This window comes from Vicugna pacos, chromosome 16, assembly GCF_048564905.1.
Source record: "Vicugna pacos chromosome 16, VicPac4, whole genome shotgun sequence".
Classification (NCBI taxonomy): domain Eukaryota; kingdom Metazoa; phylum Chordata; class Mammalia; order Artiodactyla; family Camelidae; genus Vicugna; species Vicugna pacos.
In genome coordinates this window covers 34,178,292-34,205,210 of record NC_133002.1, presented here as the reverse complement: position 1 = coordinate 34,205,210, position 26,919 = coordinate 34,178,292, and the positions used below count along the sequence as shown (strand labels likewise).

The 26,919-nt window shown below is 53.8% G+C and overlaps 3 protein-coding genes across 4 annotated transcripts; 2 read left to right on the top strand and 1 right to left on the bottom strand.

The window, feature by feature from the left end:
• Nucleotides 1-724: 724 nt before the first annotated feature.
• Nucleotides 725-1,979, top strand: TCAP (titin-cap). Its single transcript, XM_006214248.4, has 2 exons — nt 725-862; nt 1,115-1,979. The coding sequence occupies exons 1-2, from the start codon at nt 753-755 to the stop codon at nt 1,503-1,505; spliced, it is 501 nt and encodes a 166-aa protein (XP_006214310.1). The 5' UTR covers nt 725-752; the 3' UTR covers nt 1,506-1,979.
• Nucleotides 1,980-3,373: 1,394 nt separating this feature from the next.
• PNMT (phenylethanolamine N-methyltransferase) lies at nt 3,374-5,391 on the top strand. The gene is made up of 3 exons (XM_015247913.3): nt 3,374-3,987; nt 4,534-4,741; nt 4,854-5,391. The coding sequence occupies exons 1-3, from the start codon at nt 3,786-3,788 to the stop codon at nt 5,293-5,295; spliced, it is 852 nt and encodes a 283-aa protein (XP_015103399.1). The 5' UTR covers nt 3,374-3,785; the 3' UTR covers nt 5,296-5,391.
• A 608-nt stretch (nt 5,392-5,999) lies between these two features.
• Nucleotides 6,000-20,744, bottom strand: PGAP3 (post-GPI attachment to proteins phospholipase 3). Of its 2 annotated transcripts, XM_006214250.4 has the most exons (8): nt 20,445-20,739; nt 19,079-19,176; nt 18,190-18,342; nt 9,570-9,632; nt 8,870-8,931; nt 8,350-8,486; nt 7,871-8,075; nt 6,000-7,701 (listed from the first exon to the last, which is right to left on the bottom strand). In XM_006214250.4, exons 1-8 carry the CDS (start codon nt 20,623-20,625, stop codon nt 7,638-7,640), a joined length of 963 nt encoding a protein of 320 aa, XP_006214312.1. In that variant the 5' UTR covers nt 20,626-20,739; the 3' UTR covers nt 6,000-7,637. The 2 variants fall into 2 exon arrangements, with proteins under 2 accessions (XP_006214312.1, XP_072794896.1); XM_072938795.1 differs by lacking the exon at nt 18,190-18,342 and having other exon boundaries at nt 20,445-20,744.
• Nucleotides 20,745-26,919: the final 6,175 nt, after the last annotated feature.

Below are 26,919 nucleotides of genomic sequence, written 5' to 3'. Positions count from 1 at the left end.
CACCCCACTTGAGGTGTTGGTAGAGCTGGGGGCCACCTCCCACACCTGCTCCCTCGGCCCCGACTGGCCCGACTTGGGAGACTACTTCTCTGGCCACGGGCCATGCAAAAAGAAAACATACCTGGCCAAGTTTCGTGTCCAGAATCGCAGGTATAGAATTAGCTTCCAGTACCCCTGCTGGTGTAGTGGCAGTTGGGGACCAGGCCATCAGGTGCAGACGCCTGAGGACTTTCGGCAGCACTGTTCCTGCATTGAGGGGCACTGTCAGGGGATGTGCCCTCGAGCCCAGGCAGAGGAGAGCAGTAGGGATGGGAGTCGACGGGCCTGGTACAGAGCCCAGAGGGGGCCTTGGTTTCTACTGTTTCCTCTGTTTACAGACAGACCGCTGTCCTCCCTGGGTGAGGAGGAGGGGGTGGGGCAGAGGGCAAGTGCCAAGGTGGCACGAGGCTGGGCATGTGCCTGGCTCCAGATAGTGTCTGAGGAGTGACAGACACCTGGAGGTGTCACTCTGAGGACCCCTGCTTCCACCAGACTATCTTGATCTCTTCAGGAGCTGACCTCTGACCTGGGGGCAGCCAGAGTCCAGGTACCCCAAGCCCCGCCCTGGGCCCAGAGTCCCCCATCAGTGAGTCTTGGCTCTGTTTATAGCATCTGACGCCAGAGGGGCTGAAAATAGCCCCTGGAGGAGGGGGAGGAGGGGGCTATTTAAAGGACCTGGGAGGATCAGAGTCCAGAGAGAGTGAGCAGTGATCATGGCCACTTCAGAGCTGAGCTGCCAGGTGTCCGAGGAGGACTGTGAGCACCGAGAGGCCTTCTGGGCTGAGTGGAAGGATCTGACACTGTCCACACGGCCTGAGGAGGGGTGAGTCCTGGCCTGCCAGCGTCCTTCCTCCCCTCCCCTAGAGCACCCTCCCTGAGCCTTACTAGGCCAGAGCACAAAGCCCAGGAGAAGCTGGGGGAGGGAGCAAGGAGGGGACCCACTGGGGAGAGTGAAGTCAAGTCGCCCTTCCTGCACCCCAGGTCCTGGCAGCCCCAGGAAGCCCCGTCACCCAGGCCCCGACCTGAGGGCAGCAGCTCCCAGGAGTTCAGAGTCCCCTTGCTCTCTCCTTCCCAGTTGCTCCCTGCATGAGGAGGATGCCCTGCGGCGTGAAACCTACCACCAGCAGGGGCAGTGCCAGGCGCTGGTGCAGCGTTCCCCCTGGCTCGTGATGCGGATGGGCATCCTCGGCCGCGGGCTGCAGGAGTACCAGCTGCCCTACCAGCGGGTGCTGCCGCTGCCCATTTTCACCCCCGCCAAGGTGGGTGCCAAGGAGGAGCGCGAGGAGACCCCCATCCAGCTGCAGGACCTGCTGGCGCTGGAAACAGCCCTGGGTGGCCAGTGTATGGACCGCCAGGACGTGAACGAGATCACCAAGCAGCTGCCCCCCGTGGTGCCTGTCAGCAAGCCCGGTGCCCTTCGTCGCTCCCTGTCTCGCTCCATGTCCCAGGAAGCACAGAGAGGCTGAGAGGGACGGTGACTTGGGCCCCACTGTGCCTGTCCTGGGCTGGGCCCTCCCTGGCTAGGACCATGGAGGGGAGCTGCTGGCCATGGATGCTTTGTAGTTTGCCCAGAGTTGGGGGCTAGGGGAGGAGGGAGCCAGAGGCCAGGATGCCTGGGTCTCCTATGTTCCCAAAGGGAGGGGAGCAAAGACGGTGGGCAATAAGGGTGGAGAGCTGGGGGCCAGCACAGCCGAGTACCCCTAGCCCCAGGAGGAAGGACAAAAGATGCTAGTGAAGGCAAGAGGTCCTTGAGAGGAGTGACCCCAGTCCAGGCTTCAGCTGCAAAGAAGGATGAGGGGAAATGTCAGGGGATCTGGAATGGTCCAGGAAGGAGGCTTGGAGAAGACTGGAGGGAGGGGGACGTGAAGAGGGCAGAGGCTGGGTGGAGCCCCCAACACCCTCTTGTTAGTGCTGCAATAAATGCTCAATCATGTGCCAGAGTTCTGTCTCTTTCCTTCTGGTTATGGGGCCCAGCCATTGGTGTCCCCCCAAGCTCACTTCTGGGAACAGGCCCTGCATCTGAGCTAAATATGGCAGAGCTAGTGGGTCACCCCATGCTTGGGGGTGGGGGGTGTTGTAGGGACAGAGCTGTAAACAGGGTGCTGTCTGTCCAGCCCCCCTTCCTTATCCGGACGCTGCTGTGCAGACCTGGCTTCCATGTCCAGTCCTCTGGCACTGAGCAGTGCCCAGGAGGCCAGTTGGCATCCAAGGTTTGTTTAAATGACCTCATGGAGAATATGGAGGGGGCTGGCACCAGAACTGTCCTTAGCTGTGACTCAGAGTGTGGATAGGGTCAGTGACCCCAAAGCTGACTTCTCTCTCAGTTCTGAATCCAGACAGAATCAATCCTTGGCTGGAGTCAGGTGTTCCACCCTCCCTGCCCTGGGCGCCCAAGGAGGGTTGTTGGGAGTGGGGTGTGTGTATTGGGGGTCAGGTTCCTGCCTGTGACCCCTGCAGCTGTTGTGGTGACTCATATCCCAACCTGGCTGCCTAGCCCAACAAGAAGACACTCTCCTCTTGGGACAAGGTGGGGGGGGGGGTGGCACAGAGGCCAGGGGCCCAACTTGGCAGGGGCTGGTAGCCTACCCAGGGCAGGGGGCTCTGGACTTGGCCAGCGGGGTCCCACTCCAGGAAGACCATGAAGATGGCCTCGCAGAATCCACTTCCCATTCGGGGCAATAAGAGGGGAGACCTTGGCATCTTGACAGCCTGGTACCTGGAACGCCAAGCAGTCTGCAGGCCTGCCCTGGCCCTACTCCCCCAGAGGGGGCTGGAGTGTGGGCTGGGATTTGAGAGGGGTCAGAGACTGCAGACCGGCGACATGCCTAATCCTTTGGCGCCCGAAGGCTCGGACTGCGCCCCCTGGTGTCCCCTGGCAGCCTGGAGAATGCGCCGCGCGCCCTCAAACGTCCTCACCTGGGTCCTTCGCCCCCGACGTGGCGGGAATGTCCCGAACGTTCCGTCCTCTGCAGACCCTAGATACACAACTCGGAGCCTGCAGGGCCCGCAGGAGAGGCCCGGTTTTCCGCCCGCTAAATGCATTAGCCCCGCTTGCCTCCCTATCGTTGCTGCCATCGGATGGGCGGGGCTGGAGCTCCGCTCTGGGGCCCCGGGGCGACGGTGGTTGAGGTCAGAACGGACTGTCCTTTCTGGAGTCGGGGCCGGGGAAAGGGGGGAGGGCGGGGGGAGAATGCTGGAGGACAGAGACGAAAGAGAGGCTGGGAGGCGGGGCAGAGAAGAGGATTTGGGGTGACCTTATTAAGGAATGGAGGAAGACACGGTGTCCCGCATATGAGGAGCCTGGCGGGGGTGCTGGGCCCTTGGTGGGCCACGCTGGGAGCTGGGAACTGGGGAAAGGGCTAACTCGAATCGTCGCAAAAGAGAAGGGATGGGATGCCCGGCAAAGGGGGTGAATGGCTGCGGGAGCTGGAGAAGAGCGACGGGAGGAGCTGGGACTGGAGGACGCAGGGGTCTAAGCAGTCTAGGGGTAGGAAGCTGAGCGGCAGGGCAGGTGAGGCAAAGGGTGGAGTGCAGCCGGAGCAACCGTGGAGCAGGGGCGGGGACGGATGTTCCCCCTCTGTGTCTGCTGCTCCGACACTAAAGGAGATGGATGAGGTGAAGGAGATGCAGCGCGCGTGGCCCCGGGCGGCTCATCACTCAGCCGCCGCCCCCGCAGCGGAGGGGTCGGGGCGGGAGTCCGGCCATAGATAAAGGCGAGCGGGGGACAGGGCTGCCGCAGCAGCAGCATGAGCGGGGCAGACCGGAGTCACGCTGCAGGAACGGCCCCCGACCAGGACCCCGGCCGGGCGGCGGTCGCCTCGGCCTACCAGCGCTTCGAGCCCCGCGCCTACCTCCGCAACAACTACGCGCCCCCTCGGGGCGACCTGAGCAGCCCCGACGGCGTCGGGCCTTGGAAGCTGCGCTGCTTGGCCCAGACCTTCGCCACCGGTGAGCGTGGGGAAACTGAGGACAGGAAGTCATGGGGAGCTAAAGGGGCCCCCTCGAGAGCCAGATGGGGATAGGTAGTTAAGAGGTGAAAACAGAAGAGGAAGAGAAGTAATATCGATCACTGTGAGAGGCAGAGGAGGGTGGATGGAGATGGGCGGAGCACTCGAAATTGAGAGGTGAGATGGAGAATGCAGACTGCGGGGAAAGGGAAAGGGGAGAGAGAAACTGCCAGGCACCTGTGATTTCTCACTTAATCCTCGCTGGTAGGTATAGTTTTATAGATATGGAACCTGAGTCTCAGAGATATTAAGTTCTTTTCCCAAGATAAGCCACTCAGTGTTGGAGCCAGGACTCAGACCCTGGTTAGTCTAACTCCGGAGCTAATGCCTTTTTCCAGACAGAGACACATTTCCAGAGAGAAGGAATGGGAGCGGTGGGGAGAAGCAGGTAAGGGAGGCAGCAACAGAGGCTGGGGTCCACGGGCCTAGCAACTGGCAAGCCCGGCACCCCTGCCCTCCGATGCACCTATTCCTCTGCCCCACGCAGGTGAGGTGTCTGGACGCACCCTCATTGACATTGGTTCAGGCCCCACCGTATACCAGCTGCTCAGTGCCTGTGCCCACTTTGAGGACATCACCATGACAGATTTCTTGGAGGTGAATCGCCAAGAGCTGGGGCTCTGGCTGCGAGAAGAGCCGGGGGCCTTCGATTGGAGCGTGTACAGCCAGCATGTATGCCTCATTGAGGGCAAGGGGTAAGGGCTAGGGGATAAAGGTGGGGCAGAAGGTCTCCCATGGAGGCAGCAGAGAACTGAGCATGGGCAGTCCAGAGCCCCAGTCCCGATCCTGCCTTCTGCTCCTCAACAGTGAATCCTATCAGGAGAAGGAGCGCCAGCTGCGAGCCAGGGTGAAGCGGATCCTACCCATTGATGTGCACCAGCACCAGCCCCTGGGCACTGGGAGCCTGGCGCCCCTGCCTGCCGATGCCCTGGTCTCTGCTTTCTGCCTGGAGGCTGTGAGTCCAGACCTTGCCAGCTTCCAGAAGGCCCTGGACCACATCACCACACTTCTGAGGCCTGAGGGGCACCTCCTCCTCATCGGGGCCCTGGAGGAGTCGTGGTACCTGGCTGGCGAGGCCAGGCTAGCGGTGGTGCCAGTGTGTGAGGAGGAGGTGAGGGAGGCCTTGGTGCGTAGCGGCTATGAGGTGCGTGATCTGCGCACCTACATCATGCCTGCCCACCTTCGGACGGGTGTAGATGATGTCAAGGGCATCTTCTTCGCCTGGGCCCAGAAGAAGGTGGGGCTGTGAGGCCCCAGTGTATCCAGTGCTTTCAGCCCTCACCCACCCAGATTCCCTATTATCCAAGGTGGCACCTAATAAAAAGGTGTAAGCTGGTTGGTGTAAGTGGAGTCTGTGGCTCTCCTGGGATGCAGCAAGGGCCCAGAGCTCCCTCCTGTGTTATGGGGGTAGGAGGGCATCAACCCTGGCCTTTTTTACCCCCAGAAGCTTCCATGAAGGCAGGCTCTATACCACTCATTCTTCCCAGACTAAGGAAGGCCAGGGTCAGAGGGAGCTCATTCAGCATCTGCCATGTACCAACACCTGTCAGGTCCATTAGATCCTCACACAGGCAGTAGGTCCTGCCATCTTGTTTGCAGGAGAAGCTCAGGAAGGTTAAGAATGAATAAACAGTAGTTGGAGCCTAGTAGAGCCCAAGAGTGGGGGAGAGGGGGATGGTTAGGAGACACAAGTGGAACTTTTTTGGGGGGGGGGTTACATCTAGGCCAAAGGCCCAGGGAAGTGAGAGAGGAGGACACCAGCTTCCTCCCCTAGCCTCCACCAAAGGCTGGACCTGAGCTCCATTCAACTCTGCTACTGCTCTGAACATGGTCCCTACCATCCCCATTCCCACCAGCCTGGGTAGAGACCTCATCTGCCTGCTGCCTCCAGCCAGCCCCATCTCCTTCCCTCCAGCCCACTCTGCTCACACCAATGGGCCACACAAGGGTAGGTGAGGTTGAGAATTGATTTATTAAGAATTTCCATTGCTACCCTCCTACCTTAAAATAGTTCTTAGTATCAAAAGAGGTTAACACAAGCCACCTAAGTCCCTGAGGTTGAAGTCCTAACACAGCGCCCTTACCCCCAGGGAGGGGCAAGAGGGCAGGGAAAGAGCAAGAATCCAGACTCCCTGCTCCAATCACAGAGACTGCCTTTGGATGGAAAGTTTCTGGAGCTCCACATTCTATCCTTGTGAAGCAGGAATGTGCTATGGCTGCCGGCAACTGGCAGGGGTCACCTTTACCAGGGTGTGGGTACAGCATGGCCCCTGCCTGCCTCCAGGAAGATGGGAAACCCAACCAGGCCACAGGCCTTCTCCCCTCCTCCCTCAGATTACCCCCCTCTCTCCCCCAGGGTCCGGCAGTGTCAAAGGGGCTTAGCAGGCAGGGCACTGGGGTAGGGGTGGCCACCATGTCTAGGCAAGGAGGATCCCCATTTTCCTTCCTCCCTCTGCCTCCCAAGGGGCTGATTCTGGAGGTTGTGCGGGAGCCCTGTGAGGTTTGTAAAGAAAGGAACACATATACACATGCAGCCTGGACACCCTCACTCCCAGCCGCATCTTGGGGACATCCTGGGGACACGGGGCTTTGTGCAGAGTTGGTGCACAATAAACGGTTGTCGACAGTGATTCGATCCCCTCATCCTGCTCAACCTCCCCCCACTGTGTGGCCCTCACACTCACCTGCACTCACACTCAGTCTATGCATACCCCCCTCATCCACACTAACCTGCCTACCCCTCAACACACACACTTTAAAACCACTCTCACACACACACCACTTTCCACACTGCACAAGGCCAATGCTCTCACACACTGCCCACCCCTCAGCATCCCACACACCCCAGGCCCACGTCCACCATCCTGTCACCTACACTCATGGTCTCCCTTACACACTCACATGCAGGCTTCCAACCACAACAGCAGCACAGGGGCCAGAGGGATCCTGGTCCTGGGCTCTCTGGGGTCCTAGCCCCAAAAGGAGAGTGTGGTGACGCCTCCTAGGGATCTGACAGGAGTAACAGTCTGGGTGAGACTGCTCCCCAATCCCAACAGCTTGGTCCCTCTAGATCCCATGGGGAGAATGAGACCTGCCTGCCTTGAAACTTGGGCAGCCAAAGAGCAAGCATCTAGTGCCACCTAGTGGTGCCCTGGAGGAGGGCACAGAGTAACAGAAGGGGACCTCACTGAATCTCCAAAGGCCTTTGGTGCCTGGTCTCCCAGTGAGACAGAGAGTTCCGGGAACTGCCCAGGCAGTGAGGAGGAAGCTGACAGGGAGGAAAGGCACCTCTCCTCTCGGTGGAGCTAAGAACACAGTTCCACCCTAGTTCAGCTCCAGGGACCACAGGGGTTGCCCATTTTCTAGCCCCAGATGTGATGAGGCCACATCTGAACCAATGCCAAGATCTGTGAGGGCCATGAGGGGGTGAGCAAGGGATGGGTAGGTTACATGATTCTGGGCCCACACCCTTCATGTCCAAGTTCAAAATGCTAAAAGGAAAAAATAAATCGTCTCAAGGAATGGGAGGAGAAGGGAAGCCAGCAGCAGAGGGACAGAATCCCCAAGTGGGCAGACCCACTTCCAGGGCCTTCAGTCCAGCTTGAACTTGGCCTCTGATTCCTTCAGCAGGTAGAGGCTGTCATCTTCCAGAAAGCTGTGGGCCGAGGGAGGAGCCCACTGAGGCACAGCTCTGAGAGCGTTCCCTGGGAGTGGGGCGGGGCGGGGCAGGCAAGCTGGCAGTGGGTGACCTGTGCACAGAGGTCTCTAAGAAGCAGGCAACGAAGGGCACAGAGGAGGTGAGCACGGGGCCAAGGAGCACCCACCTGAAGAAGAGGACGTGAACAGGGATGGTGCTGAAGTGCCAGATGGCGTGGGCGTCCAGGACCCAGAAGAGAGGCGGGAAGTCCAGCAGCTCGAGCAGGGACAGCCCCTGCAGCAGCAGGACCACCACCATGCACTTGCGTGCGTGAGGCAGCCGCCGCTGGTTCCGTAGGCACCAGGCCAGCCACCACACCGCGTTCACCAGGCCTGGGTGCGGGTAGGGGTGGGGAGAGGCTCACTCCCTGGGCCACCTTCTCTCCTCCCAAAATCTCCCCTGGCCCCATGCTCTCTGACCCCAGGACCATCCTCAGGCTCTCCTCCCAACCTCCCCCCTCCCACCCCAAATTCTTTCCCTTTCCCTCACCCCAAGTGTCCCTCTAGAAGCTTCTTCTCTGGAAACAGCACCAACTCCCACCTCCACCCAAAACCAGCAGCTCTGCAGATGGTCCAACCCCACCCCAGAGCCCCCGTCCCACCTCACCGATAGCCACATTGGCCGCCAGGTTGTAGCCATAGTCAAAGTGGATGAGGCTCAGGTAGGAGACGTGCGCGGTCAGCATGAGCAGCAGGAGGGCCCGGAAGGCACTGGCCACGGCGGGGCACTGCAGCCCCACGGTCCTGTCCACCACCCAGAGCTGCTCAGACGTAGGGTGGCCTGTGCCCACGGCAGCATTCCCCAAAGCATCCCCTCACCCCCAACAGCTGTACAAGGGAGGCACTGCCCCTCTACCCCATCATAACAGGCCAGCCAGGCAGGCCTCCAATCCCCAGGGGGCCTGCGACCAAGTGCTACAGCTCCTTGGCAAGAGCCAGGGCCCCTAGTCCTAGCCGCAGGCTCCCTGTTCAGAACCATCTGGAGGTTGTGTGTGTATGTGTTGAGGGATCTTGAAGAAAGCCCTGGGATAGCCCCCTCCCTCACCAAGGGGAGAGCTGGGTGACCCCTCTCTGCCCCCAGGGCCTGGTTCCTGATTTTTGCCCCATAGCAGCCAAGGCGGGCTCACCTGACACAGCACAGATAGACTGAATGCAGGATGACAGTGGAGGCACAGAAGTAGTCCATTTTCTGAAGACAAGGAGAGCTGGATGAGGGGCCAGTGTGAGGGGAGTAGGAGGTGGACGAGGCTTCACAGAGGGCAGGGCCCAGGGAGGACCCACCAGGGATGGGGGCAGAGACACAGCTGGAGTCTAACACAGGAGTCCAAGGCCTGTGGCCAGTAGGGACACGTCTCATTTTTTTCTGTCAGTTGCTGTTTCACACCTGAATAGAACACACTGAACCTGGTATTCACATTACACAATTTTTTAAAAATGTGCTCAGCAGCAAGGCTTTCCGGGTATTAGTATATGGTGCCTGCCAGACTCCAGAACATTAAGAGCACACTGCAAAATTCAGGGTGCAGTCCGGAGTTCAGCAGCTGTAGGCTCAAGCCTGGATTGCACCTTTTGCTGGCTGGTGATCCTGGGCAAGTGACTTCACCTGTCCAAGGCTCGGCTGTCCCATCAGTTAAGAAGAGCCAATAATCACTCCTGCTTCACAAGGGTCAAGGGAGGCTCAAGTGCACTAAGAGGTTTAAAATGCCCAGCACAGAGCGAGTGCTCTGTGACTCGAGTCAGTACAAGAAGTAAGGGCCGGCTCTGCCCCATCTCTCTTGGCTCCTCTGTGACCGTCCACAGTAGGAGATGGAGTAGGGGGGCGCTCACCTCTGTGAGGTCGGTGTCCCTGGTGTGGAAGACTGTGGACCAGAACCAGGCATTGAGGGAGACCTGAGGAGGGAGGCGGCTGGTGAGCTCAGCGCCCCAAGGTGGAAAGGGTCCCCACACTCCCCCACACCCTCCCCACTGGAGGGCTCACATTCATTCCACTACCCAGCTGGGAAACATGCCTCCCCTGGGCCCTGGAGCCCACTGCCTGAGCAAATACTTGCCCCTCCACCTGCGCCCAGCTCGCTTCCCACTACCCTGAACCCCCAAGGCCATGGGGGCCTCGGCCTCTGCAAGTTCCACAGGTTCCGGCCTGGCCTGGGAGCCAGTTCCAGCAGAGCCAAGTTCCCTGGTTACTCAATGGCTAAGACAACAGCCCCTGGGGAGCCTCACCTCCTCCCCCAACTGGCAGGTGACGACAGCCCCAGCACGGCCAGGGGAGCCGGTGACCTCAGCCTCTGGGGGCGGGAATGAGGTGGGTGGGGTGGAGGGGCTTGAGCCAGCTTGGGGTGTGTCCGCAAGCAAGCGAGGGAGGGAGATCCAGCAGATCCCACTGGGGCCAAGTCTCTGAGGAGAAGCCTGGCCAGCTGAGCCCAGCTTCCTCCTGGCTGGGCCTGCTTAACCTGCCAGGCCAGAGGCTGCCACTCCGAGCTCTGGGAGGAACAGAGGAGCAGGGCTGGAGGAGCTGTGGCGGGCAAGGGCCCAAGGGAATGTTTGAGGCCTTTTTTCTGGAAATTCACTGCAAGGAGAGAGTACAAATCATTTCAAATGAGCCCCAGCACTTTTTTTCCGTAGACTGTTATATCCATGGCAGAGGCCCGAGTTACTGAAAGAAGGGTGGGCTGGGGTGGAGATACATACTCTGGGCTGGGTGGAAGGGCTGGGAAACCAGTGACAAAGTGTCAAAGGAAGAAAGAGCCAAGGTCTGGCCTGGAATGCCCTGGAGGTAAGGAGGGATGCACTAGGGTGGGACAGGCCCCAGTTGTAAGGGCCAGGAGCCCCTCGCTTGGGTCCAGTATACCAGGGAAACTGGCCAGGCAGGGGACAGGGGGAGCGGTGTAAAAAGCTGCTCTCCAGCTGGTGTGCGGCAGGAAGGTCAGACGGTAGGATAAGTTCCCTAAAGCAGGCTCAAAGGGGCTGGTGAGGAAATGGGAAGAGTGGCGGGTGGAGGCCAGCAGGGCTCTACTGCAAAGCCTGTCAGCCCTGGAAGTCTCTGGAGGCTCACGTAGCCTGGTGTCGGCCTGTCTGGCCTGTGTCCCGGCCTGAGTCTCGCTGCTTATGCTCCTCATGACCTGGGCAAAAGCCCTGCCCTTCTAGGCCCGAGTTTCCCCCTGGGACAAATCAGGGGCTGGTAAAAATGCTCTTTCCTGCCCTGATGTCAAGTAATTAGTCTAGGTCAGGCTGCTTCCTTCTTTGAGGAAGCCATCTCGTCCCATCCCTGGTGCTACCCCTTCCCCAGACAGTAATGGACACGTGGTTTGAAGGCTGGAAAACCGGACAGAACGGAGCAGAATCTGTGATGCTCAGGGTCAGTGTGGGGAGAGAAGCAGGTTGGGGGCTGGAGACAGGGCCCAGGTGATCACATATTCCTAGGCCGGCCAGGAACAGGGACATCCTTGGAGAGGAGAGTGGCTCTGGAGCAAATGTGAAAGGCAGATGAGGGGAAGGCAGCAGGGCATGGCAGCCAGCCAGGCCTCCTTGTCACCCATGGCAGGCAGGGGGAGGTGACAAGAGGACTGAGCTAAGTGGTGGCTGGTGGCGGGGCGTGCGGGAGTGCACAGGGCCAGGGCTTAGCTCTGTGGGACAGGGGTGGAGGCTCTCAGTCCCTGTCCAACTGCCTCCCCGGGGTGCCTTCCACTTACACAGACCCACCTGAAGCCTGGACTCTGCACCCTTGAAAAGTCCCCTCTCCCCTGGGGACTGTCCCATTATGGGGGGGGGCTCCTCTTCTGACCCTTTCCTCAGACTTGGGAGATAGTGTCATTAACAATGCAGGCCCTAGGGCCAGCCTGCCAGGGTTCAAACCCTGGCTCTGCATTTTCTGTGTGTCCTTGGGCAAGTTATTTAGCCTTGCTGTGCCTCAGTTTTCTCATCTGTAAAATGGGAATAATAATAGTGTTGATAAAGTTTTAGTGAGCAATACAAGTACAGTGTATAGCACAGTGCCCAGGATGGGGTTAAACATTAGGCATTTCTTCTCCCCACCCTTTTGACTGGCATGAGGCCCTTACACCACTTCACAGACCAGAAGCCAAGCCTGCCTCCCATTCTCCCTACTGGCCAGGGACATCTGGGCAGAGAAAGGGTGGTCTCCCACAGCTGCCCAGACCCATCCCACAGTTCCAGGCTGGGGGCAGGATGTCCGGAGCCTCAGTAATGAGATGGACTCTGGGTTCAAGTTCTGCCTCAGCCCCTAAATAGCCGTGTGATCTTGAGCAAGTAACAACTTCTCTGAGCCTCATCTACCTCACCTACAAAACGGGGTTAACAGTAGCACCCACTGCGGAAGAGAGTTGTGAGGATGATGGCTGTCAAATGCCAGGCACAGGAAGTGGTTAATGTTACTGCGGCCTGGCACACAGTAGATGGCCCATAAAGGCCAGTTTCTTTCATCATGTCCAGGGACTGACCCCCACCACTTCCCTTCACCTGACCACCCCCTCTCTCTTCCTCAAGGGTCACAATGTCGCAGGGCAAACCTTGGGGTCCCAGAGTCTCTTGATCCCAAAATGCAGATGCCTTGGCTGTAGGAAGAGCCCCCTCCTCCCTGCCCCTGAGCCACTCTCCCACCAGGATGCCCTGCAGAGATACAACTTCTCTTCACTCAGAGTTTGTAACCAAGACTCCAGCGAAGGGACAGAGGGACATGGATGTGGAAGGAAAGGAAAGCCCAAGTGTACAGTGGCTCCCGGACTCCACAGCCAAGCCTGAGTAGAATGGGGGGGCCGAGGGGTAAATGGCCAATCAGACGGGCCAAGAGGGTGATGGGCGCCAAGAACTTGGCGTAAACACTGAGGAAAGGGGGAGGCCAGAGGCAGGGTGCCAACGAGAGTGGAAATGGAAGGGGACAAGGAAGGCTGGGTGGAGGGAGGGCAGGAGGCTGTTTCAGTCTGTTGGAAAATAAGAAAACTGAGACAAAAATATCACAGCCGTGAAACTGGTTGGATGCCAAGTGAGCCAGATCTGTCAGGAATTCGACCCCAGTGCTAAGCCCCAGTGCTCGGGGCTGTCATTGACACCGCCGCGGTGGGGACAAGTGGGTCTTTAAATAGCTCGGTGTCTCAGAAGTGGGGGAGGCAGAATGTTAAATATGATGCCTGTTGCCATCCTGGGCCCCCCCAGAGGCCACGGTGTCTCACCCCTGCCTCAGGCAAGGCAAGCCTGCCCTGGTTCACTCCTGAGAGAGAAGAGGGGAAGAAGTGGATGGAGATGGGAGGAGAGCTTTCTCCAGCAACAAAAAAGATTCCTTGACTTCTTGCCATTGCTTGTTCCACTGACTCTTGTCTGACCTTAGGGAAGTCCTTCTTGAAGTCTAGCTATCATTCTGCTGTAGCCTTAATCTATCTCTTCTCATAGTTTCCTCAGCAGAGGTAGGGTACACTTAGTCCCCACCTCCATAAATCATCCTGTAGAGACAGTTTGGGCCTTCCTGGCACCCTCACCCTCACCCTGAAGACCTTTCCTTACTGGATAAAGAGGCAGAGAACTGGTTGGCCTCTGAGCTTTGGCAGAGAGCAGGGGCCCCCAGTTCCCTGAGGTCTGGTGGACAGAGTTTTGGTGGGCTCCTCCAAAGCCTGGCTGCCACCCAGCCCAAGTTCAGGTCTAAATATCAAGGCAGGGCTTGACTTTTTGTGCCAAAGCTTTATGAGCTCTGCTAATTCCTGGAGAAAAAGACTGAGACCCACCCCTCCTCCCCAAGATCTAACCTAGAGCAGATTAGGGGGGCATCTCACCTGACCCCAACAGAAATCAGGAGCCCCACTTGCTCCAGAAAACCTAGCCCAGGACTAAGTCTGCTGCCACACCCTCCACACAGCTCAGGATCCTTCCTGCTTACAAACACACACAGGACAAAAGAGCAAGAGTAAAATGCAAATTGGATCATCAAAGGGAGTGTGGGCACTGAGACTCTGTCCCTCAAGGGCCTACTGGGGGCATGAGGGGTCCCATGTCCCAGGACACCACATCCTGTAGTAGGTACCCTAAGACACAGGCCCCATGATCTGTCCTCCCCACACCTAGTATCTCTTGCTCTGTTCCTAAGGGTACTTGGTCACCCTGGACTGCAAGGTACACCTGGAAGATGTGATCCTCACCAAGAAGGAAGCTGAGTGGCAGATGCCAGTGAGATGAAAGACCCAAGAATCAGGGAGATCAAGACGAGAGTTGGGAAGTGACCAGTGGGCGCTGGCACATGTCATGAAGACAAAGGCTGGGAGCCTTTGAAGTCCCCTCAGACCAGCGCCTCTACCCAAGGAGGCTCTGAGTTATGTTCAGAGGGTCCAGGCAGGGCTGTTCTGTGCTCTCTGACAGGGGCAGGGGTGAAGGGGTGGTGCAGGCAGGGGTCCAGCAAGCAGTGTCCCTGGAAGAATGCCGAGGGAAAGGGGACAGGTGTGCTCTCCTCAGTTTCCCTGCCCTTCCTGCCTTCTTGGCCAGGACCAAACGCCCTTCTCTGCGAAGTCTGAACAGGAAGTAACGGCTCCATCCCACTCATGTCCGTGACAGGGTGTGCTGATGCTAGGCCCAGCCCACAAAGAGTCCCTGTCCCTCAGCCTGGCACCCAGAGCCCTCTCTGGGCCATGGTTTACCTCCCCCTACTCCCCTTCACACAGCCATGCTGTGGCCAGGCCGACCTTCCCAAGGATGCCTGTCCATGTCCCCCACTGTCTAACTTCTGTCCCTTTGCTTGGGCTGTGACCCCAGCCTGGAATGCCGGAATGCAACCTTGTCTCCCCCGACCTGTATATGTCTAAGCCTTACCAGGCCTGCACCTCCCAGATAAAGCCTCTCCTCCACCTTGGGCTTCCCTGAAAATGTCTCCCCTCGCAGGATGTGGTCTCCCCACCTCAGCTTCCAAGGCTCTCTCCCTGAGTCCTCCTCGCCTCTGCCTCCATCCTGCCTCCCAGACTGGCTGGACCTACACCACCCACTTGGCTTAGCTCCTGGGCGCAGGGGCTCCAGCTTCCACAAGTGCTACCCGCTGTCTCTACCCACAGTAGATGCTCAGTCATCATCTATCGCAGTACATGGAGACAGCCCAGAGAGGGCCTAGGTGCTCAGGCCCCGGATCCAGACAGCCCTGGAGGCCAACCTGTCTCCACTATCCACTACCTTGTTAGCTGTTCACTGGGGGCAAGTTTTCCCGCTCTGAGCCTTCCGCAGAGCTCACAGTAGTATTATGAGGATTCAGTGAAAAAACATTTGTACAGAACTTAAGACAATGCCCATCACATGATCGGTGTTCCATAATTGATAAAAATTATTTTTTACTGTTTGTTGAGTGGAAAGTATTAAGGAGGATCCACATTCCCCAGAGGCTTAACAGCTTCCTTCCTGCCCTTCTTCTGATCCCCATCTCTCAAGTCTGAGGTTTGGCAGGGACTTCTCTGCACCCCGACACTATCAGTTTCCCCAAGGTCCTCAGAGACCCCAGGGTTGTCAGATCTAGGCCTTGGGTCTTATTTGATTGAAGCAGAATTCAGGAGAATGGCCTACTCTCTCCTTCCTGTCCTTGTCCCAGGGCCCCCAGCCACATGGTAACCTTGTTTTCCACCCACCCTCTGGCCACTGCTTCTGGCTCATCCCCTTCTATTCAGCCACTGAGTTTGGGGGATCCTCAGGGCTCCGTCCTAGACCTCTCCTCACCAAGTTCCCCCTTGGTGATCGCAGCCACACTCACAGCTTCTATCACTGTCTCATAAGCAGAAGCAGCATGGGGGGGCATCCTTGACTCTCTCTTCTCATCTTAGGTTATCAGCACAGCCAAGATGGTAAGAGTGTAGACTCTGGAGCCAGATGTCTGGATTCAAACCCTGGCTCCTAGGGCAGGTTACTTAACCTCTCCAGTCCTTAGTTTCCTCATCTGTAAACTGAGGATAATAATACTACCTACCTCATAAGCTCATTATGGGATTAACAAGGTTAATATTTATAAAAATGCTTAGAATGGTGCCTGGCAAGAGCTATGTACGTGTCTGTTAAAAAAATACATTAAAAAAAGTTAATGTCACCTCCAAAGCATAGCTCAAACACATTCCTCTTTAATACCCCCTTCCCTACACCAGTGCCTCCTCTCTAGTCTAGCTACTGTGCCTTATGTTAAAACTACCAACTAGCCCCTTCATCCACGCCTGCCCCTCCAATCTGTTCCCTACAAAGCAGCCAGAATGGCAAGTCTATTCATGAAGCCCATTCTCTCCAACCCTCCTTGCTTCCTGATGCTTTGAGAGTCGGGATCTAAAGTGTTCATGTGCCCCCCAGGCTACCCACTGCCCACCTGCCCACCTACCTCACCCCCCCACCCCACTTCCAGGCTTCCTGCATGGTAGGCCTCCTGGTCTTTCAGGTCCTCATATAACCTACACTCCTGCCAGTGAGCATTCTGAGTCTTCTGTGTACACAATTCCCAATTTCCCCGGATTCACCTAGTTAACATTCGCTCATCATTCTGATTTGAGTTCACATACACCTTCCTCACAGAAGCCTTCCCAGGGCCGCCCTGTACTAGTCTAGACCCCATCACACAGCCTCCAGCACCTATCCATCCTCCACTGCACTGGTTCTTAGTTGAAGTTTTACATTCAATTGTGTGCTTATGTGGGCAGCTGCTCACCTGAGCCTGCCCGCTCTCCCCTAAGAGTGTACTATCCATCCTTTAATAAATCCTCACTTTACCTTTTTAACCTCTAAGTCTTGTCTCTGAATTCTTTCTGGGACAGGACAAAAACCTGGAACACCAGTTGCACCTATCGGCGACATCTTTGGCGAGCTGCAACCAGGAGATTGCAGATCTGAATTAAGACTCACACTAAAAGGACTAACCCTGAGTCTCTGCAGAAGTTCCTGGCTGATTCTCATGCAAAGGCAGCAGTAACAGAATCTATAAAGACTGCAGCACATGTGGATGAAGTCATTCTGCTTTTGAAAAAAATGATTCCTCATCACCAGACTGTTGCCATCCTGATGTCCATGTAATGTGGCAACAGTTTGCTCCTGAATCAGAGAATTTAAAGCAGAGGCCCCAGACTCGTGAATACTTGCAGCTGGACTTCATTCAGCGGCCACCTGGCGTGGGTTATCAGGTTATCAATATGTTCTTGTTATTGTGTGCGTGTGTTTTGAAGGGGTGGAAGCCTTCCCTTACCACACAGCTGATGACCTCATGGTGGCCAAGAAACTGTTAGAAAATGTTTCCCACGTGGGATACACCTTCCACAATCTCTTGTGATTGAGGCACCCAGTTCACTGGGCAAATCACATGGACCTTAACAAAACCCCTGCATATTTCGTGGAGTTGTCACTGTCACTCTCCGTCATCAGGCAAGGTCAAAAGAACTAATGGAAAAACTGGGTTCGTACAGAACAAGAATAATATGGGACTGAACGAACTGAAGAGGATGATTACAATTTTTATGGATCTGTGTTTAAAATAAGGCTGGTTCTTTAATGTTTTTCCAGGTTGAAAGAAATCTTTTCTCTTAAGGCATCAACAATTTGGTAAAGTGTATCTTTGTAACAAAGGTAGAAGCATTTCTCCTCTTTCTTCCTACTTGATGGCTCAAAGGTTCTGAAACTCTTATTAAATAATCTTGCTTTTTCATAAAAAAAAAATTGTGTGCTTATGTGATTAGTATTAGAGGCCAGGAATCCATCTGTTTTGATATACTTTTGGATCTCTAGCACCCAACAGAGTGCCTGACACATAGTAGGTGCTCAATACAGGAACGAATGGCTGCTTTGATGGCAGGAAGGTGAGTGAGTGGGCTTATGGTGGTAGCTCTGATCTAGAGACATCCATTGAACCTTACTCTCACACCCTCCCCAAGGTTTCTGCAGTTCATAACTGTACCACATTCCATGCTTCTCACACAATTCCAGGCCCTGGATGCTAGCTCTTCTGACCAGTCACTCTGCGAAGCTCAGAGCCCTCTCTGGATACTCAGGTGGAACATATTTTGGCTTCTCCAGGGATGGTCTAAGACCAGGCTGAGCTCTAGACGGAGTGCTATGGCTGCCCCCAGGCCTCAGCTGGTGTTGATAGTGCTTCAAACCCTCCAGGGGGGTCCTTGGAAAGACCTGTAGTCCCAGCATGCTCCCTACCACCCATCTCCCTTCTGGGTTTGTAAATTGCCCGACTGGATGTTTTAGTGGCTTCCTGCTTCAGGACAAGAACAGTATTTCTTTCCTCTCTTCCTCCCTCTCAAACAGCCTGACTTAGGACTTTGCTAGAAAGGGAAGGTCTGATTTGGCACCTTCCCTGTTTCTCCCCAGGCTTGACCACCCCATAGCTGCAACTTTAGCCCTGCAAAACAGAAGGGAAGCTAGGTGGGTGGGAATGGGGATCTAAGAGTTCCTCCTTCCTAGATGAGGGTGCAGAGCAGGAATCCTGCAGGTTACCTACCCAAGCGAAGGCCACACAGGTGGGGTACATAGGGGAGGAGGCTGGCACGGAGGCGCGGTAGCGACAGAGCATCACCAGGCTAGCCAGGCCATTGAGGAAAGAGGCCACAGCAGAAGCTGGCTCTTGGAAGCACAGGAACCGGGAGAAGGGCCACTGAAAAAGGAGCACATGGAGGAGGCCTGAGGGGCAAGCACCCCCAGCTGGTCCAACCCACCTCTTCTTGACCTGCTGCATCAACAGGTCCCCAGCTGTTTCCTCAGCTCTGGACCTCAAAGTCTCAGGTGTAGTCCCTCTTCAGGTCAATGAGCTCCCCTCAGTCCCTGGCAGAGGGTCATCCTTCTATCCTGGCCAGCACTCACAGCACTGGGAGGACCAGGTGGGCCAGTGTAGATGGCTCAGCATGGCCTAATGGAAAGAGCACAGACCTGCCATCTAGAAGACACAAGTCCTAATCCTCCCTCTACCACTGAGCCTCAGCTTACTCTGTGACAAACTGGAAAGAATAATCCAATAATCATATTGGATCAAAAAGCATCAGCAAGCTGTGCCTCACTGGGCAATCTGAGGGGTTATTATTCTTTTAATCCAGACTCTTACTGAAGAAACAACAGAGAGTATGCTATGGGAGGCAGGAAATTTGTCCTTGTAGCAAGGTGGGCATCTCAACCACCCTAAGAAACCCAGTACCACTCCCTGAGGAGACCCCAAAGCCTCCCAGATCTTGTTACCTCAAATCCAAAAGCAGGACACAGTGGTCCCATCTGATTACATGACAACCAGCATATTTTGAGAAGAACAGGTACCTGCCCTAAACACACACTCATCACCCCACACCTCAGCCTGCTTGGACAGTGCGGTCCAAAAAACCTACCTTGACCCTCCAACTTACCTTGCCGTGGAACTGAGGCACTTCGTGACCTTCCTGGAGGTAGAGGCCAACAGTAACCCACATACACTCATACTTACAGTCGTCCCGACAGGTCCAGCCTGAAACAGATAAATATGGCCTGGTAAACTCCCTAGCATGGGGATGCATGGAGAGAGCTGGAATGGGGCCCAAGCTCCAACACAGGCCAAAAAGGCTTGCAGGTTGGAAGAGAACCAGAAGAAATCTGAAAATGCTGGCTTCCTGCTTGAGTGGATGAGAGATGGTGTGACATATCCAAAAGGGAAAGATGTATGTATGCGTGTGTGTGTGTGTGTGTGTGTGTGTGTGTGTACGTGTTTTGGGGAGCTGGGGCAGGCAGTGAGCAAACAGAGATGTTCCTTCCCTTCTCCTTTCACCCAAGATGGGGATTTTGGCATCTGATGGACTCATCTGTGGACACCTGGATTTATGTTTGCCCTTCTTGAGCACAAGATTTGTGCTCACTGATCGTGAGAAACTCTTGCTGTCTTACCCTCCTCCTATGAAAATGAAGCCCAGGTTTTTCAGTCTGACTTTTGAGGCCCCATATTGCCTTTTTAACTTTATTTCCCACTATTCCTTTCCATGCACTCTGCTCCCTGAGTAAGCCAAGCTGCTGGATATTCCCACATCTGTCCAGGGCCTCCACCCTCTGTTCCCTCTGTCTGGAATGTAAAGGGATAATAAAGGGAACACACTTATAGTCAAACAGGCCAGAACTCAAAACTCCACTTTACCACTTATTGCCTGTGTGACTTTGGGCAGGGCGCTTAACCTCTCTGAGTCTTCCCATCTGTAAAATCAGGTTAAGAGAATCTACCTCAAAGTGTTGTTGTGAAAATTAATTGACTATTTTGACACCCATCACACAGTAAGTGCCCACTATGGCCACAGGTCTAAATTTAATGTATCATCCAGAAGCCCAGTGTTCGAAGATAATTGCTGTCCCCACCTCTATAATATAGCCAGAAACGATTCCTTCCTCCCTTAATGTTTCTATTGCTTAAGCTAGGAGTCTCTTAGGCTCAAACCATCCCCTGCCTTCCACTTGAGAAGGCTAATATCCCCATGGGGACTGTGAGTCTCTAAGGGCAGGAATCTGGTCTGATTTCAGTGTCATTCCAGGGCTTTGTACCCAGGAAGTAGTAAATGCCCATTTGACTGAACAAGTAAAAAATAAATGAAGGCTCCTGGCTGACGAGCCTCTCATCACCCAGGGGCTCCACTCACTTGCCCTCATAATGGACCTGGAGGAAGAAACTAAGGTACTGCTAGCAGAGGGGCACTGGGGAGAGCAATGGGCGGGGCCAAGACCAGTGGGCGGGGCCTGCCGCGGGGTGGAGCTTACCTGCTAGACTCATGTAGATTGGCTGGTGGGAGCGGAAGTGCTTCAGTGCGTTCCCGGAGCAGTTCCGCTCGTCGCACCCGAGCACGCAGTCGCGGTACACGGGCTCGCGGTCGCCCTGGGAGCCGCTTGCTAACGCGGCTGCACCAGCTAGCAGCACCAGCCTCGCCGTCCGCCCGGCCATCCCTTCACCCCGGTCCTCCTCCGGCGGAGGAACGTAGGAGCCTTCACTTCCGGAGTAACCGGAAATGCCTTGTGCTCTTTCGTCTACTCCCCGCTGACGTCCTCCCGAGTTTAAATAAAAGTTCCCGGATTTCTGTGGGCGCCGGCCCCGCCCCTCGCCTTACTATTGTCTCCGCGTAACAGGCGAAGGGGTTAGGGAGAGGGGGACGCCAGGTGGGTTAAGAAGCAAAATAAAGTGGTCTTTTATGAACAGCCGTCTTCTTTCTTCCCCAGGGTCTATTTGAGATAGGGCTATTTTTCTGTCCCCAGCCCTGTCAGATTTCCACTTCCTAATGTATTAAGAACTGTCCCTTTTTCTCCATCTTCACTGGCACCATCCCCCTGGTTAAAGACATAATTATTTGTCGCCGAGGCAGCCGCAGTAGGCTATTAACACACCCTGCATCTACTTATACCCCCTCCACTCCGCGCTCTATTTCCAAAAATTCTAATTTGACCATGTCATTTTCGTTCTTAAAATTCTTTACTGGCTCCTACTTGCCTCAGGATAAAATCATAACTCCACAAGCATGAGCTGGCGCATTGGTCTCCCTCACTCCTCTGCCTCAGACCCACCTCAAGGAGCTATGTCTCTCAAGCCCCCTCTCTTTGCCTCGTCTGCTTCACTCTTACTCTCACTCCTGCTGATTCTCCTAGTCTCAACTTAAACACTACTTCTGAGGGTGATACAACATACAGTAGTCTGTTTTCCCAGGGAGGGTGGGGACGTCCGCTGTCTTGTTTACCATTCTATTACCAGCACTAGCACAGAATTACAGAATTTGGCTCACGGTAGGCGCTAGGAACATGTTGGTTTTGGGAGGTCTTTTCTTTTTGTTTGTTTAAGTGAATGAACAACGTAATTCAGCGTTAAGATTTTGGGTGCCAAACCAGAGCTGTCAGATCACCAGCGTAATTCAGACCACCTGAGATAGCAGAGGTGTAGTATTTTAAGGAAAATTAAGAGGAAGACCGTTGGGAATAGGAGGATACTAGCTTTAGTATCACCTCTCCTCCCCACACTACCACCAGCGCGCGTGCACACACACACACACACACACACACACACATATCCATCTCATTGAAACATTGACACCTCGTAGCCAGATGCATAATTTGTGTGTGTGTGTAGGTTAATGACTGCCTTTCCTCTGCCCTACTCTCTTCATTCCTGGTCAACTTTTCCTTTTTATCTCGAGAATTGGAATGAGCTGGAAGTTAAATTGGATCCTATTCATTCACTCGTTCAGCAAACATTTCCTGAGCCCTTAGCCTTAGCACCAAGCTAGGCAAGGCACGGCTCCAGGGAGCACCATTCATATTGTATTTTCTGTGAATGGCGCTCAGGGGAGCCCCATTCACATTGTATTTTCTGTGAATGGTGACTTTTCTAATTAAATATAACATGAATAGTGTCCCCTGGAGTTGAGCACCCAGTTGATAATTGATTGGGAAGCTGAAATGAACAAAACAACAACTCAGCCCTCCAGGAGCTGACCGGAAACAACTGAGTGCTAATATGAACTTTGCACCTGATAGATCAGTCCTTTTATAATACATTATTTTATTTTGTCCTTACTATAATGCTGGGATTAATCTTTTTATCAGGATCCCCATATAAAGATGAGGAAATTTATGACTAAAGAAGATGAAATACTGAAAAAGCAGGGCTTCTTTTGAGAGAACTCTGAGGTAGAGATAGGGCTCTTTTAAAAATTTTAAGGTTCCAATTTTGGAAGCCTCATCCTATATTATATCAAACATACTAAAATGTGGCAGCACCCATATTAAGTAAAATCTATAACAGTATATAGTTGAATTGAGTTGCTGTAAATAGTTGACATATTGTTACATTTTGTACACATTTAATAAAATTTTTTTTGTAGTTTTGTTATATTTTGGAGCTAACATTGAAAATTTGTTCAGGTCTCAGACATTTCATAGGTCCTTGAAAACTCATGGCTACACACCTGATGGAGAACACAGTCCTAGATTAAAGGTAGAGAGGGCAGTGGAGACATCTGTCATGTTGTCCTAGCAGGAGATGAGGTGTGGTTTCTCTGGGACATCTCTTGAGGGTTTTTCCTGCCAGAACAGCCCTACACAATTACCAGGCTTCTCTGAGTGCCCACTTTCAGCCCAGAGATTTCCCCCCTTCCTTCCCCACGGAGCCCCCTCAGCTTAATCTGCTTCCTAACTTGCATTTGGTTTCCTATGTGAGTCATAGGCTGCAAAGCCTTTGATTCATTCCTTCAATTCAGTTTTATTGAGCCCTACTGGGTGTCAGTCACTGCACTAGGGAAAAGAAGAGATGAATCAGAAATTGTTCCCAGTCCAGGGAAGAGAAAGACAAAGCAAATAGTACAGTGTGCTGAGGGCTCATGAGCAAATTGGCCATATTCTTAGAACAAAAACTGAGAGATATTCTACAATGAGGTTTTCTTATTCATCAACAATTTTTTGCAGTTACCATATGCAGGTGTCGGGGGACAGAATGATGAATAAGGTACTGTCCTCAAGATCAGAGGAAGGAGACAGGCAATAAATGAGTATCAAACAAAAGACGAAAATAATTTTACTGTTAATGTAAGGTCACATTAGTATGACCACTATGTAGGATAAATTAGCACCATCAGACTGTAAAATATACATACCCTTTAATCCAGTAATTTGCATAGATCCTCTAACCAGGAATTTCTCTCCTAGGTATATTAATATTAGTTTTGTGATTTTATTAGGTGTTTTTTTTTGTTTGTTTTTGTTTTTGTTTTTTTGGTGGAGGAGGGGGACAGGTAATTAGATTTATCTATTTATTTAATTTATTTTTTAAATAGAGTTCCTGGGGATTGAACCCAGAAACTCATGTATGCTAAGCATGCACTCTACTACTGAGTGCATGCTTCTACCTTCCCCCCTCTCCTAAGTATACCTACACAATCTTGAGGTATACCTACACAAGTGCAAAAATGGGATGAGTACAAAGCTATTCATGGCAGCACTGGTGATTATTTTCAATAACAACAACAACAAAAAAGGAAACAACTAAACATCCAGCAATAGGGAATGAATTGCATGAATTGAGGGAGCTCCTTATAATTACAATAGAATGCTGAACAGAAGTTAGTAAGAATGGGGCAGATTTATAATGTACTGACATGGAAAAACCTGCATGGTATTTTTGGTAAGTATAAAAATCAAGATATAGAACAGTATACTTGTGTGTCTGTACACTTCACCTCATGTGAGAAAAAATAAGAGCATATATTATATATTTTCTTTTTTTAGAAAATATATCTAAAAGATATATAAGAAAGTGGAAATAGTTGTTGCCTCTAGGGAGAAGTGGAACTGTGTGACAGGAAAGCAAGAAACAATTTTTATTGTACTTTTAGAACTTTTTGCTGTCTGTATATGCCATCAGTTAAAAACAAAGGGAAAATGCAGAAAGGACAATTTCATGTAGTCACAAGGGTCGAGTTATATCTAGGGAGGGAGGGCAGGGGAATGGGGAGGGAGGGGGAGGCTACTTTGGACTGGATGGTTAGAGGTCTTTTGGAGAAAGTGACATTTGGGCTGAAACCCGCATGACTAGAAGGAACCAGCCCTGCTAACACCTGGGGGCAGATTGTTCTAAGTTGAGGGAACAGTCAGCGCAAAGGCCCTAAGGCAGGGACAAGCTTGACATCTTGGAAGACAGAAAAGAAGCCTGTGTGGCTGGAAGGCTGTGAGATTGAAGTGAAGGCCAGAGACCAGGTTCTATCTGGTCTCAGGTCATGGTGAAGTGTTTAGGCAATGGGAAGCAACTGGCAGGTGTTTCAGCACAGGAGGGAATGAAATGATCAGATTTATGTTTAAAAAACTGACTGGTTATTGGGGGGAAACGCGGGATTGAAAGGGGGCAAGAGCAGCAGAGGGAAGATGAAAGGCTAGTGCTTTGGCCTCGAGAAGAACTGACAGAGGCTTACATTAGCTGGTGCTAGAGGTGGGGAAAGCTGAGATGTATTGGAAGAGGAATTGCTGGATCTTAAAGATGATTGGATGGAAAGAGAGGCATCAGCAATGTTGGTCCAGTGAATGAAATCATCTGAAACTGGAATTGTCCCTCCAGATCAGGACTTCGTGATTGCCATAGTTTTATGCTTCTGGAAGCTTCCTAGTCTCTTCTCCAACCAAAAGCCATAGGCAAGAGTTTCCTAGTCATCTGTATCTACAGCAGCAAGTGAGGTGAGCTTGGGATCCTGAACGTTTGAATGGAGCAGGAAGACTGAGTGCTTGTGAAACAAAGAATCTGCTAAAGAGATGACTCAGTGGGGCTTTCAAGGGACAAGTGTAGGGGTTGAAAGGGTTGCCACCCCCCGCACCAAATCCTAAAACACTGTGACCAGGAACCATTCGGTCCAAATCTCTCATATCTCAGACGGCAAAGTGAAGCCTTATTCAAGGCCACACAGCCCAGATACTGCCCATGGGAAGACCCCCTACATGGTAAGCAATCAGTACAAACACAGGGACAGCACAGGACATGGGATCACAGACAGCTGTGTGTGCACAGGCCAAGGTGGAAGTCACAGGTACTTCATGCACATGATTAAAGCCAGGTGAGGCCAAGAGCACAAGAGTGTTTTTTGTCTTGGCAAAGTAGCCTAGGGAGGGGGGAAGGCAAACTCACCAGGCTTTGGGCCTGCAATCCTGAGATGGGGGTGAGGGACTGAGGGAGGCCAGCAGTGTGCCCAGGGTCTGCTGTGTCAGTTTGGGCTCTGCTCCTTTGCTACCCTGGGGACCCAACAGGGGCTAACCCTGGGCCCGGAGAGTGGCCTCCCAGGGGTTAGGTTGCAAGCATTCTGAAAAGGCCACCTTAACAAAGGACAGTTTTTCTTATCAGAAGCTTCAAGATTATTACTCTCCTGTGGCCCCAGAGAGGCCTTGTGCCTACTCTCAGGGGAATCCTTCCAACTAATTCACACAGGCAATTTCCCAGCAAACCATGCCCTTGTGGGGTAGGCCCCAGTTTGTGGCCTGGACCTCGAACTGTGGACTGTCTCCTCCCTTTTTCTGTTTGTTTTCAGTTCTCTGACCCCAGACTGGCTGGTGAGGTAGGCAGAGAGGAGGAGACTCTGGTGCCAACACACACACACACAGAGCCTCCTGTTCCCCCTGTCTCAGGGGCTGGTCAATGATTGACTGGCATTTCACAGGCCGCTGGTTCCAGACCCCTGTTGACCCTTTGAGGTCAACCTCCCTAAGCCAGAGCCCCTTCCTACCTCTTCAGTGCCAGTGGTCGCCTCCACTGCTCGCAGACCCAGTACCTGCCACCTAAAGGTATCTGCAGGCAGATCTCATGCACCGCCCTCTGCCCTTTGGTTCGCTGCCCTCTGTCCTGCAGACACCCCTCTCCTCTGCAGCGGTCTCTCTCTCCCCAGGCCCCTCACTGGACTCTTCTGGCAAACTCTCAGGTCAGCCCAGTCCCCTGGCCCCCTCCCTTCTCCCCCTGAGGCTCCCCTCTGCCTTTGTCCCTCAGACATCCCCTTTCCTTGGCTGTCCTGCCAGGCCGTGCTGGAGGGGCAGTTGAAGGGAGAAGCGAAATGGCAGCGGCAGTGCTTACCCTGCCCCCCTTCCTCTCCTCTTGTCAAACAGCAGACAAGGTTTTTTCCCCTTCCTTCCTGGCCCTGAATGGGCTCATTCTTTTTGGGAAACTCAGCCCCTCTGGAGCCTCCTCCCGGGGCGTGAGTTCTGACCCCCGCTCCTCCCCCATTCCCACTCCAGCCACCCCTCCTGCTGGCTCCGCTCTCCCTCAGCAGCCCACTAGGGCTCAGCATTGTTTCCTCCTGGGATCTGGGATACGGAGAGGGTGGGCTTGTCTGGTGGGGCAGAAGTAGGGGGTAGGGTGGGGAGGCAAGATCTTTATGGAGGAAGGGATCAGTATTCACTCAGATTTCTTGGAGGACCACACCTCTGACTCCTCTACAGGAGCCCTCAGGGAAAGTGGGTTCATATACCTTTGATTCAGGATTCTGGAGCAGAAATGGATAAAACTGAAGCCTCCTGGCTCAGTTTCTGTTACCTTGGGATCTCTTCTGCAAAAAAGTGAAAGATAATATCCCCTCCTCTGGCACCTGAGGGCTCAGTGAGATGAGGAGGGTAGCTCTAGGACAGAGAGTGGCACAGAGTAGGGAGGGGGTCCAGTAAAGGATGGCACCACAGCATCTTTCCTGGCAGGATGAACCCTCCTAACACAACGGCAGGGAGCGTGGGGCCT